Genomic DNA, 14,073 nt, shown 5'->3' with positions numbered 1-14,073 from the left:
GCCAGCGCGGTGTAATTAGTGAAAGCTAATGATGAATTCAGAGCGTAATCGAAAGTGATGAGCGTCGAGTAAGTTTACTATTACAATAATTACACTGTTATTATGATTGATTAATCGAGGGAATTTCAGTGCGCGTATTTTCGGTTATAAGAAATAAATTGTGTGCATGTTTGTGACACTTGTATATATGGCTTTTTTATTCGATTGTTTTATTTTTAGAGCGCTTGCATTTTAAATTCACTTCGCTTGCGGAAATAGGACTCGCGGAATGTCTTGGCAAAGTTTAATATAAAGAGAATTGTTAGGAAAGTGTATTTTTGAGAGAGTAGTTGAGATAGCAGTTTTTCCCGGGAAGAGTTTCTTAAATCAACAGAATATAAACATTGAGAAATTGTATTAAAAAAAGAAGGAATAAAATTTCTAAAGAAGACAAAAGTAAGTAATGAAGATTGTGCTCATGCTACTTCGACATGCATCGTTAACTTCTACTTTGTCTGTGTTTAAAATATATTTTATCCTGTGTAATTTATCTTCAAGTATTTATTATAGCTAATTTTATGTGTATTTTAACAATAATTGAGTAGAAAAAGTAAAAAATAAATTTTTTACTTCCTCGTCAGTTTTTCACGATATTTTTACATAAAAAGTGGTACTTTATAAACGGACGGCCAAGCCATGACTAAAATTCATTATCTACGGGGCGGAGCTAGCGCCTGTTGTTATACGCTCGCTCACAATCAAACTCGTGAGTAAAATCCCCGTTTAGCCACTTGATACTTAATATAATATTTTGTTATTTTTTTCTGAAAGCTTTTTGATTATACTCATAGACAACTGACACTTGTAAACAAAAAAACACTCCACTGCTAATGGTTTACTTATTGCTTATATTGCGATATCTCAATCATTCATCAATATAAGAAGCACACGAAAAAATATTCCCCAACTCATACATCATTTATCGTGACGTTGAAATTTTTATCTCTAACACAATTTACAAGCGAAAGATTTTCGCTGGGCGTAAAACGTTCATTAAGAAATTAAGTGACTAAAAGCGACTGCTCGAGTCAACTTTTCAACTTTTTTCGAAACCCCTTTCACTTTATAATTAAATTACAGCAAGTATTTTAACGCGACAGGAAACATCCTGCACCTAAAGCTTTCGCAATCACTTAAATTAATTACAAAAAAACACATTTAATGAGAAACAAACATTTAAATGTTGCCGAATTAAATATAAATCAACACATGAGTTAAATTTTTATAAATTGGCATAAAATAAACTTAAACGTGGAATGCTGTAGGACAACTTTACGAGACGTGCGAATAATAAGAAAAAGTCATTCCGAGAATAAAGCCCGACTGCGAGGCGAAAATAATTCAACACCAAGAAGCAAATTTTCCACGCTCTACAGCTGGAAACACAGACGCGTTGAGCTTTCGAAAAAAGCGCCAGCAACGCAGGGCTAAGATTTACAAGGTGGCGCGTTTGCGAGTTAATGGAAACCAGAAATTGTGGACGAATATTCCGCTTCGCAAGATGGAGCGCGACGCAGATTACTTTCATCTTCCATTTGCATCGCCCGGCTGCCATTCATAATTTACAATTGCGACGCTCTTTTGCGCCCAGCGCGGCAACAAAAAGCTAATTAATTGCATTCGAACATACATTCACACGCGCCGGGCACATTTTTACACACTTAATACTCGAAATCTGCTCGGTTAATTAAGTTTAATAAATTTTTTCCGAACATTTATCTCCGGAGACGTTTTTAACACAAAAAACACAAAAAATTCGCATCAGGCGTTTGGGGAATATTTTATTGTTATGTTGATAACACGCAGATGCAAATACATTACGTGTGGGGAATTTTCGAAGCGAAATCCCTGATTTGAATGTGGGATGCTCGAGTTGCAAGACAAAGCTTTCGACTTGCGGCAGTTTATGGCCAATTATATTGCTCCCGAATGACTCGTAAGACACTTGCCAAAAACCGACGATACAAACGACGCAAATAAATTATCTGCCGGTTTTTGGTAACCCACCTATATTTACATTATTATTATTATTAGACATATAGATGCGTAATAAAAGTGACCGTAAATTGGTTGTCGCTGATAAGATATGAGATAAGGAAATATTCCATGCGAGCCGTCTAAGCCGTGCAATCGATTGGTATTTTACGTTCCGGGAAGAAAATCCGCCGGTGACGTCCCCAAATGACCCTTAAATTATAGTTATTTTACTGCTGGCGAATGGCGTCGTGGCCCGGCCGCCTTGATATATATTTTCAGGATTTGCCGGTCGCCGAAAAGCCGACACCGCAAACGAAATGCGAATTTATTTCGACCGACGATGTTTAGCAAACCAACAAATAGCCATCCATAACTTATTATTATTATTACTTTGATTCCGGAAATCCACACAAAACAAAACAAAACAGAAAAAAATAAAATAAATAAAACGTTTATTTATGTGTTTACTTATTAAGCTAATTTATAAACCTTATAATCTGCATGATTGCATGTTTTCCATGCGTCTGTGAGTTGATTCCCCCCCCACTCCTGCGTTTTTGTGCACACAGAGTCTATCGATTATGTGATTGAAAAGTTTTCCGATGTGTTGAAGTGGAAATTGAAAAGTAAGTATTCGCCGAGTGCAACGGATCGGAAAAGCGTACTTTGCCCTCGATTGTAAGGACGCACACGAGGCGGGAGGCGGGCGTAATGACGCGCAGAGCAGAGACACGCACATAACAATGAAGACGCAATAATTCCGTCTGGTGTATATATGCATAATGTAGAAGGCGAGCGCGGCAGCGAGGCAGTCTCGTCATCCCGATCATCGATTTGCATAATTTCGTCCCTCTCGCTTGGCTGCCACCGTCGTGGATGGATGTCACAAAGCGGTTTATTATTTGCAATCGTAACCGATTTGCATTTCAATGAAAATATGAATATTATGAAGGACTACTAAGAATTACGCCAGAAGTCATTTTTGGGATGCGCTTATAATTTATTTGGTTAATATATGTTACAGAATCATGTTTTTATCAATTGGCATTTACGCACAACCAGCAGAATGGGGCCAATCACAGACCTCCAAAGTTGGGTTGAAGTGAAGACCTTCTGGACAGTCCTTCAACCAGTTACCATCATTGGCGCAGTGGCAGAACTTGGTACAGTCACCAGGGACAGCCAAATGGTTGTTTTCTACAATGGGCCAGATATTGGGGCAAAGGTCATCACATACTCCTCCAGAGCTGGAAGGTGTGGTTGGTTTCTCAGTTGGCTTTTCAGTTGGTTTCTCAGTGGGTTTTTCAGTTGGTATTTCAGTAGGTTTTTCTGTGGGTTTCTCAGTTGGTGGTCTGGCTGATGTGGTTGCATTAAAATCGCAATTTGCATTCTCTGGGAAGTCACACATCCCAGTAGCAGGGTTGAAATGAAGACCTGGTGCGCATTTCCCGATTGTAACGTTTCCGTGGTCACAGTCGCAGAACAAATTGCAGTCTTGAGTGTTTGGGGCCGTAAAGCAGTCGTGTTTATTGCAAACAATGTCCTCACATCCATCATCCAAGGGACACTCAACGTTTTCTTCATAATCGCAGTTGCCAGTTAATGGGTTGAAGTAAAGACCGTCGGAGCAATACTTGATGGTGATTACACCATGATCGCAGTCGCAGTAAGCTGAGCAGTTATTGGAGTTGCGGAAAACTTTGCATTCGTGGGCGAGACAGGTTTCTTCCTCGCAACCATTAGGAATTGGAACAGGTGTGGTTGGTTCTTGGGTTGTAGGTGGCTGGGTTTCTGGAGGTGCGGTTGTTTTGGGAGGTTCAGTTGTTGTAGGTTCAGTTGTTGTAGGTTCAGTTGTTCAGTTGTAGAAGGTTCAGTTGTTGTAGGTTCAGTTGTTGTAGGTTCGGTGGTTGTAGGTTCAGTGGTTGAAGGTTCAGTTGTTGTAGGTTCGGTGGTTGTTGGAGATTGAGTTGTAGGAGCTTTAGTTGTAGGTGCCTCGGTTGAGGATTCTTCAGTACAACCAGCAGCATAAGGCCAGTCACATACTTGCAGTTCTGGATTGAAGTGAAGACCAGGGGGACAATTCTTCTTCCAATTACCATCATTTGCACAGTGGCAGAACAGATCACAACGACCAGTGTATGGAAGATGCCAGTTTTCTACAATTGGGTTGTCAGGTGGGCACACCACATCACAGACTGGTTCTGCAACTGGTCCTTGGACAGCAAAAGCCAATTGCACCATGAGGCACAAAGCCGCAATATTGACAAAAACTAGAATAGAGAATAAAAGATAAGTAAATAAATTATTATTATATTTTGAATTATTTTTAACTTACCTTTCATGTTTGGTTATGTTATGTTATGTTATGTTGTTGATTACACAAGGAACTAGCAAACACCAAATGCTGTGTGATTTTTGTATAAAAACGATTGCTTTATATACAATTTTTTCGGCATCTTGATATATTACAGCCCATATCTTTTAATCCAAAGAATTTATTATACACGAATTTCGAGAAAAATGCGATTAAAAAATTTGATAAAAATGTATTAGACGGCGCAAGTTATTAAACGATTAGTGTTTTAATTCCTAATTCGTTATCAATCGCTACAAACTGTGTGTATTTGCTCTATTTTTAGTAACTTTAATTCTAGTTGCGATTATCTACTTTATAGATTAGGAAGTAATCTGATTAATGTAGGAATTTTTCTTTTTGCGTATAATGTATAACTCTTATAATTATTATTAATTGATTCTGATACTTATTTATAACACCTCAAACAATACTTGAACATTGTCACTTCCGAATAGCATCTTTGCTTCATGGAATTTCTGGAAATTACAGTGGTTATCTTAAATTCTTGATTATGATGAAATTTTGTTTTATTAGTCACCACATCACAATTTAAACAAAGATATAATACAAAACTATGTTTAATTGATGATTTAAGCGTTTTGTTATTGATTTTTAACAAATTTTACTACTTTATTCTTCTTTAATGCAAATATTTTGATAGTTTTCATAATATAACCTATTGCATCAATAATGGTAGATGGGTTGCATATAGTGATTTTCTTGTTATAGTAGTTTATGTCTGCTTTTATTGATTCAATGCAAATAATGTATTTTAAAATTTATTACATCTGATGGAAACAGGAAACTTCTAAAGTGATTCTGCATTTACTGCCCGGACAAGCACTTTGCAAGATCGTAAACAGTCTGGATAGCAACAAACTGTTGTTGCTCGTCAAAATGTTTATAGCAAAGTGCATACAATGATACTACTTTAGTAGCATTGCTTTCTTTTATATATTTTGTATTCAGACAACAACATAATAGATGTTTATAGATGTTAATAGTTGATAGATTGTTTTCTGGTAAATAAATAGTGTATTAAATACTTTAGTCACGGCTTTGGCCGTCCGTGCTTAAAGTACTACTTTTGTGTCTTAAAACCGTAGAAAACGTTGGGTTTTAAAGTGGAAGTAGAAAAACATATTTTTAATTGCTTCTAATTTTATTGATATATCATATTACTAGTAGTACATAGCCAGGTCAAGTAAAAATATTGTTGTCAGAGAATTTAGACTGTTGGAACACAATTAGCGTTGTAGGGCCAATCGCAGACTTGAAGAACAGCGTTGAATTCAAGACCTGGAGGGCAATCCTTCAACCAGTTACCATCATTAGCGCAGTGGCAGAACTTTTTACAATCTCCAGGGAAGAGATGGTTGTTTGCTTCAATTGGGAAAACATCAGGGCAGATATCGTCGCACGTCTTAACTCCAGAAGGGGTTGTTGGTGGAAGAGTAGTTGGCGCCTTAGTTGTAGATTCACTGGTAGGTGGCTGAGTTGTGCTGGGCTCATCAGTTGTAGACTCAGGGGTAGTAGAGCTGACCTCAGTGGTGCTGACACTAGTGGGAGGAACAGGAGTAGTAGTATCAACAGTAGATCCTCCACAGTGAACATTTTCCTCCTTATCGCATTGCTTGGTATCGGGGTTGAAGAAGAGACCAGGTGCGCAATGTCCAACTGTTTTGTTTCCGTGATGACAGTCGCAGTACAAGTTGCAATCTAAGGTATTTGGACCCCTGTCACAGATGTTAGAATGACATTCAAAGTCTTGGCATCCATCCAAAGGACAGTGGACGTTGGATTCCCAATCACAGTTGTGAGTATCATCGTTCCAGTACAAACCATCAGCGCATTTATGCACTGTAACGACACCTTTGTCACATTCGCAGAACCATTGGCAGTTTAGATAGTTATCGTAGAATTTGCATTCATCAATGTTGCATGTCTCATGATCACAACCATCAGCATTAGGGGTTGTAGGTGGGGAGGCGGTGGTGGATTCAGAGGTAGACTCAGTTGAAGATTCAGTGGATGAGGATAGGTCAGGGGTAGTATTAGTTGAAGAATCAACAGTGGATGACTCAGAAGTACTAGAATCAGTTGAACTAGATGATTCTTGAGTACAACCAGCAGCATAGGGCCAGTCACAGACTTGCAGGGTTGGGTTGAATTCAAGACCAGCAGGGCACTCCTTCTTCCAGTTACCATCATTTGCACAGTGGCAGAAGAGCTCACAATGACCAGTGTATGGAAGATGCCAGTTATCTACAATTGGGTTGTCAGGTGGGCACACCACATCACAGACTGGTTCAGCTACGGGACCCTTGACGGCCACGGCCAGATGAGCCAGAAGGCAAACGGTGGCGAGTTGAACCAAAACTGAAATTTAAATAATAAACCATTAATTACACTAATAGATTATTAAAACTAGTTAATCTCACCTTTCATCATTTTGATTGATTTGATTGAGGTTCGGTAGTTCTATCAAAGTGTGACTTTACCGATTATCCCAAGCCGCTTTTATACTAGTTAATCTCATTGTTTAGAATTTAAAAAATTAAAGTGTACATTAATCTGTTGAATACTTGCTAACGTGACAATAATGAGATTTGTATCTTAAACACGAGATAAGAAGGGATTAATATAAGTATTAATTGTATTAATATCTATCCATTAATGAAACTAATTTATAAAAATGTAAATCGACCAAATCTGAGAATTCTATAATTTGGAACGGATTAAATATCTACTTGACATTGGATTCCAACTAAATATATATCTATCTAACTATAAATCAATGCACTATTAGAAATAATTAATAAAAATTCTATAAAACTTCCGCTCAGATTTAAGGAGTATAGGCAACCAATAATACATATTTTTTTTAGTTTTGTGTTAAGAGGTAAGAGAAAATTGAACATAACCTTTGTGCACTGTGAAAATGCAAATGTGAATCATGTAAAATTTATTTCCGTTTCGGCTGTAGTAATAATAAAAAGTGAAAAGCCATCTCGCAGAAACAGAGTGCAGGGGCGAGAAAGCAATTTCGAGCGTACCTCGGTCATTTTTAATGTTCTTATCGCCGGCTGCCTTGCAAGTGTTATATACTAATGGAAAATCGATGGCGTGGTCTATGCATTTCTGCGCGCCGTCCGCTAGCCACATAAAAAGATAATAAAACCTGCGCCAGCTCGTAACTATCCCGATCCATAATACAAAACGCATGAAATTTATGCGCTGCACTATAAGCAAGTTAATGTCGGCGGTTGGTTGTTGATGCGTCAACGAACGTGATATACAACTGACAAAACAACTTGATTATATTATTATTAAATTATTTTCATGTTTTTTGTTGGGTTTTAGTGGTAGGTGTCTATTAATGTAAACGGATGTTAAGTTTCTCGAAGCTATTTGCTCGAATTGGCAAATTGGCAAATAGATTCCAAATTGACTATCACGCACGGATTTGATTTCAGTTTTAGCGCAAGGTGAGCCAGTTCCGGTTTCGGTTCGGGTTATGTAAACGATAGCATTTCGCAGGCAAATTTATGCCGCGTGGTGCGGCAAGCGGACAATTCAAATTCGATAATGCGATCCGACGCGATTCGTTTCGCTTCCGATGTTTCGTTATCTTTCCGCGCCACACATTTGTTCCGGCTCCGGGTGCGCCCCTTGTTTGATCCAATCGGCGTTGTACTATTTCCGAATTTCCCAACTTCCGCATACAAATGTGACTAGGTCGACGTCTTCCAGCATAACCGCGAGAGTTTAATTTACAAACATCCGGTGTGAAGATTACATCAATACAAATTTTTACATGATAACATTTGTTCGCTATTCATTAAGTATACAGCTTGTTAGCTTTACAAGTTGTCAACCGCACGTGATAATTATCATCATCAAAGACTCATTGTTAGTCATACAAAAGGACTACTTATTCAAACATTTCCGTCATTACCGTTTATTTTTTAAAATTCAATTTCCCACAAATTGAAGCGCATTCATCATTCATCATTATATAAACAACATTCAAATCAATTCCGAATAATAAAATATTTATTTTAAGGCCATAGAAAATTATAAACTCAATTCGAATATTCGCTATTCAATTCAATTCCCATTCAGACACATCAAAGTTGTGAAATTCTATGTAAATAAAATCTACATCACTTTGAAGCGTCATTCCTCACACGCTTTTCATGTTTAAAAATTCGTTCCTAGAATAAAAGTGTCTGAAGATATCTAGTTTTACTTTCAGATATCATGTGTTAATATTTTTAGTTTTGCCACAATAAACAGCACGAAATAAAAATGTGGTTCGTTGGTGGTGCGCGGTGACGAAATGAACTATTTCCAACACCTTTCGTTCCAATTACAAGTTTTATTACGCCCTCGAGGCAAACAACCGAAACAAGTAACGCGCACAGTCTGCCACTGAAACTACCACTAGCAAAGCGCTTACAGTTTCTACATCAGGACCTAACCTAGAATTTGTTCCACGTCCAACTTTTTTATGACTGCGCTACTTGTTAGGCCAGACAGATTTTAGTTTTATGTCCGTTTTTTGTATTTTGTTTCTTTCCTTGTGAAATCCATGAAATTGAGATTGGAATTCTGTGTTGTATGTTGGTATATGGTTGGGATAATATCCTGTCGAAGACAAAATGGCGCCGGAAGCGGATTTAATGGATGCAATCTGCAACACTATGCGACTTATTACATGCAGCACACGTGAAGCATAATCAGTATCGTCCATCCATCGCAATTGCCCGATTGCATTACAACCCACAATAAATCCATTGATAGGTTGCGCTAATAAGCAGCCATCGAACAACAAGCAACGGTTACACAGCTTGCGTGTGGATACATGTGTGCGTATGAAGAATGGCTGGCAGCAAATTGCAATAACACACACGTAGACAAATGCCGCATTTGCGCTGCGATGCAATTACTCATAGAATGCGCGTGCAAACAATGCGCTTTTCGCACCTAGCGAATTTGATACACATCAAAGGACACAATATATAATTAAATTCATGTAGACATATTAATTAGAATTAAAAATTTATTTATAACATGAATGTTTTATAATTTTAGAAAACGGATGGGAATAGAATTTTAAGTATCAAGTGCGCTAAGTGGCACTTTAACAACGTTTAGCGACGTGATGTTTCGCTATTTTTTCTTTTTTTACTTTATTTTATGGTTTAGCTTTTGTATGTGAATTTTATATGAACTTGTGCTGCACCGTACGAAATTGCGCACGCGCAAGCTCCACCCCGTGGCTAAAACCCGTGACTAAAGTACTTTAATCACAGTTTTGGCCTTCCGTGATTAAATTCCTACTTTTTGGGTTTCAAAACCGTGGAAAAACTTTGCTTTCCACACAAGTGTATAGAAAACAATGTTTTCTAACCAGAAAGTAAAAATATTACGTCGGAAAATTTGCACATTTAAAGGAAAAGGAAATAAGGTGTGAGAATGTGTGATTTTAATCTCTGCCAAGTTATTCTATTCCTTCCTGTTGGTAGCATTTGCACCTCACGCTTAATTCACAACAATTTCATTTATTTCCAAGCCACGTCGCTATTCGTTTTTCATGTCTCGCTGCGTGTTCGTACCATTTCTCACAACATGCACCCGAACACATAATGCGACGTTTGACTATTTATAATCCGGACGTTTAAGAACTTAATTGTCTTTCAACACGAAGCAAAAGTCACAGTATATTGACATTTTATTCTAAACTGACATTTTCCACTTTCTCAAAAATAATATTTAACCATTAAACATTAAACAATATGAGTATACAGGTATTATTACACCAAAATCATATTTCTGGCAGCTTTTCCGAATCTGCATGTGAAGCACACGATGACGATGAGGAAGAAATTCACGTAGAACGGAACAATAGTAAAGTAGCAACGGAAAACGTCGAGCAGACAACAAAAGATGATGCATCAAGCAAACGCCACCACCGCTGCGGCAACGCCGGCAACGGCGGCAACGGTGGCGACAAGTATAATTTATTAGGCGAAGCTATCCACTTCTACGACAAGCCTTCCTTGAAGAAGCACGCCAGAGTACCGCCGCCCACGCCCGCCTACGACATCGATTATCAGCGCCCTATCGTGCACAAACCCCTCGCAGTGTCGCACGTTCCCGCCGCCGATCTACCGAAAGTTAGTGATAGCGGCATCCGCTTTAGTATCCAAGCTCTTGGTAAAATTCTCGGATACGACGAGTACGAATACGACCTGGTGCAATTCTTCTTGTTGGATATTCTCACCGATTGTCTCTGGAAAGCTCAAGATGTTTTCGCCTTCAAGGAAAACGAACAAAAGTTATACTTGAATGGGTCACGGCTATATTTAAACTTATTGCCGGTATTAAATAAAAATATTGGAATATATTAAGTATCAAGTGGTTAAAGTGGAGTTTTAGTCACCCCGTGACTAAAACCCGTGACTAAAGTACATTATTCACTCCTTTAGCCATCCGTGACTAAAGTACCATTTTTATGTCTAAAACCCTAAAAATAGAAAAAATATTTTATTAATAATTTTAAAATATTTCAGATCCACTTTTAAATTTATCAAGAAAACAATTCCTGCGTGTCTTCAAAAACATTCTGTTTGCCTTATACAAACACGTCAGCACGTCGTGCGAAAAGTTTCCGGCTACCGGGTTTATCGACCATTATGTTCAAGAGTTGCTAGAACAAGAAGCAGTAGTTGCAAGCTCGTCCGATAGCGATGATGATGACTCAACTTCCTCATTGGATGAGAACCACACAATTTCAGTATCAACCTTCTCGATCACATCGAGCGACGCACGCAAAATCACCATCCAGCCGGAGTTCGACATCAAGCAGCATATAAATCACTTGAAGACGAACAATCCGGTTGGAAATATTGGTAATATTTTCGCCCGTGATATAGATCTTATCGTTCCATCATTCAATGTCATTGTTCATCTGTTTCTCATTCTTTGTTTGTAATATTTCAGTCCATGCCTATTCAGATCCCTGTCTAGTAACAGACTCTATGAATCATCAAGAAGTAGAAGGCGAAGAAGAAGGAGAAGAGGAGGAAAGTTTAGATTATACCACATCTCAGATGACTAATGATACCTCGCAATGTATTAACACATATCCATTCTGGGCCGGATACAAAAAGTTTAAACCAATTGATCAACCCTGTATATGTGACCCGATTACTCCCTCTCAAATCCACTGCACCTGCATCAATCCATATATTATGGCAGGTGAAGATATGGACTATAATGAGGTCATAATCAATATAAGCGAATTGCAATCGAGTGATGATAGGAGCGTGGTGAACTCCACCGACACGAATAAAGATTCCGACTTAACGTCGGGCACGGACGGCCGACTTATTGATGAGAATATTAAATCAGCATCCGGGCAAGTTATCGATTACTTGAGTAAGCGTCAAGCAACCTCTACGTTTCCACCACAATCGCCTGCTGCAACATCATCTTTATCGCAGGCACGAAGTGGAATTAATCTGCAAGAGACTAAGTTATCACGAGTTGAAATGGATGCAGAAACTGCCGGCAAACAAAGACAATCTGAAGTGGAGCGACAATTGGAATTGGAGCGAGTGCATGAAATTGAAATTATGAAGGAGTGGGCTTATTTTAAATTGATGGAGCAACGCAATTGGGATATGGATGACCCACAAGTCGGCTGGGTGCCGTGGATGAGCTGGATGCAGAAACAATCCGATGACAACGCCGATGTGAGGGGAAACTTTGCGGTCGTCGCGGAAAGTTTCGCGCAGGCGAAAAGTCATGACCTACTTGAGCATGTGCCCGCAGTGAATGAATGTCCCGACCTGAGAAAATTGAATTTTAACATTCTTAGAGCGATAGTGGACTTTGTTTTCGAGTAGTAAGTTGGAACACGTTTTCCGCCGGTATTTATCGTCTTTGGTGCTTGTTTTTTATATCTTTTATTTTGGTCGCCGGCCGGCGATAAATTTCAGCTTTTATGAAAACTTTCATTTCACATTAATAAAACTGGCGTTCCGATGTCCCCGAATCTCATAACTCAGACGGTAAATGCGGAGTGGAATATTCCGAAGGTGATGAAGACGCAGTTTAAGCCACCCAAGGAGCCGAAGCCCGAAAAAGAGAAGCCGCGCAAATCGAAAGAAGCGCAAAAGCCAAAGAAGACGTCAGAAAGTCCCAAAATCGAAAAAGGAAATAAAGGTAACAAAAAAGATGCCAAAGGAAAAAAGGCGTCGAAAACAAAAAGGACACAAAAGAAAAACTGAGCCGAAGGAAAAGAAAGGTAAGGACGAGTTAACGCCGGAGGAGAAGGAAGAATTGGAGCGTCGCAAAGCGGAGGCGGAACGCTTGGAAGAAGAAAAGCAAGAAATAGAGGAAAATCGTGTTTTCCTGTTTCCATTGGCCGACGCAGCTAGCGAGAATCTATTTATGAGTATATTTGAAAATTGGGTGAAGGCCGGCAAAGTTGACAAAGGCAAATCACAGAGAAACATAAAAGAAACCGATAAGAAAAAGAAAACAAAAAAATAATCAACTAAAACCTTCAACTACTCAAATTTATCATAAAATCGTACAGCTATAGCCATCATGTGGCTGAAAACCAAAGCAACACAACATTTTCTCTACGTTTTAATACAGGCATCGCCATCTAAAGCACAAAACATAAACTAAATCAACAAAAAATTAAAATAAAACTTAAAATTCACTAGAAACATACAATTTTTAAAACGTACATTAACTTAATTTACATATTTAAGATTATTTCGAGTTTTTTGTATCCAGGTCATATTATTTTGAAAATTTGTTTGAAAGTCTACCTACGTGAGTAGGAAGTAAAGGTGAGTGATATTTCTGGCTAGAAAATGGGACGAATTTCAACGAATTTATGGAACAAACTTTCAAAGTGCTCATTCACTTAAAAATAAATTATCTACAGTACGACAAGTACTTACACACTAATAATATCAGTAATACATTGTAACTTATAATAATTTCTGACAATACAGACAATTATGTAAATAAATGAATAATATTTCATCACTAACGACATATTTTTATTATTTTCAGGAATTTCTGAGTACTGCTGCGCAGTTTGTCAAAAACTATGAAAACTAGCCGGTGTGTCACACTCGACTCGTGTTGTGACACGCTGTAATACTTTTATTTATATTCATATCGTTAGTTAAAAGATGAGTAACATTTCTTTCATCCTGATCGTAGATTTTCACAGTCAAACGCCAAAAGAACATCAACTGAGACGTCAAAAGGTGACAAAACTCACGAGACAATTTTAATTTTAGAAAATACAATAATTTTATTTCTGTAAAAGAAAACGAATCGCCGTGTTGATTAGCAAATGCGACAGCTCTGCGCGTTTATAAATAACTAAATTTAATAGTACAATAACAATGATTGTTCACAATGAGTAGGTGCAAGCGTCCTGAGTGCCACCAAAATATAAAAATAAAAAATACGAGACTGTTGAAAGCGACGCCGTGCGCGAAGATTGAAACGCAACGACGTCTCTCGACTCGTGTGCGTCTCGACGGACCGCTCAGTAGATTTTGTTTTCTACAACGCGACTCGTGACTGCACGTTTGTATCAAAATATAATCACAAAACAACAAAACACAACAATCTACAGTCAATATTTATCATTAAAATAT

General features: G+C 38.1%; 2 protein-coding genes across 2 annotated transcripts; one reads left to right on the top strand and one right to left on the bottom strand.

The window, feature by feature from the left end:
• Positions 1–2,992: 2,992 nt before the first annotated feature.
• Positions 2,993–6,873, bottom strand: LOC135803696 (uncharacterized). The gene is given in 5 exon segments (XM_065317371.1): positions 2,993–3,859; positions 3,862–4,286; positions 4,818–4,848; positions 5,607–6,751; positions 6,814–6,873. Coding segments are annotated over 5 exon segments (2,406 nt in total). The 5' UTR covers positions 6,824–6,873; the 3' UTR covers positions 2,993–3,064.
• A 3,216-nt stretch (positions 6,874–10,089) lies between these two features.
• Positions 10,090–13,444, top strand: LOC135803695 (uncharacterized). Its single transcript, XM_065317370.1, is given in 7 exon segments — positions 10,090–10,717; positions 10,720–10,758; positions 10,951–11,289; positions 11,381–12,287; positions 12,382–12,425; positions 12,428–12,533; positions 12,571–13,444. Coding segments are annotated over 7 exon segments (2,346 nt in total). The 5' UTR covers positions 10,090–10,173; the 3' UTR covers positions 12,938–13,444.
• Positions 13,445–14,073: the final 629 nt, after the last annotated feature.

This window comes from Atheta coriaria, unplaced genomic scaffold (genome assembly GCF_025399875.1).
Source record: "Atheta coriaria isolate IRGN ID8LTWV9N9 unplaced genomic scaffold, Caltech_Dcor_3.1 hic_scaffold_3_pilon, whole genome shotgun sequence".
Taxonomy (NCBI): domain Eukaryota; kingdom Metazoa; phylum Arthropoda; class Insecta; order Coleoptera; family Staphylinidae; genus Dalotia; species Dalotia coriaria.
This window is presented reverse-complemented; position numbering and strand designations above follow the sequence as displayed.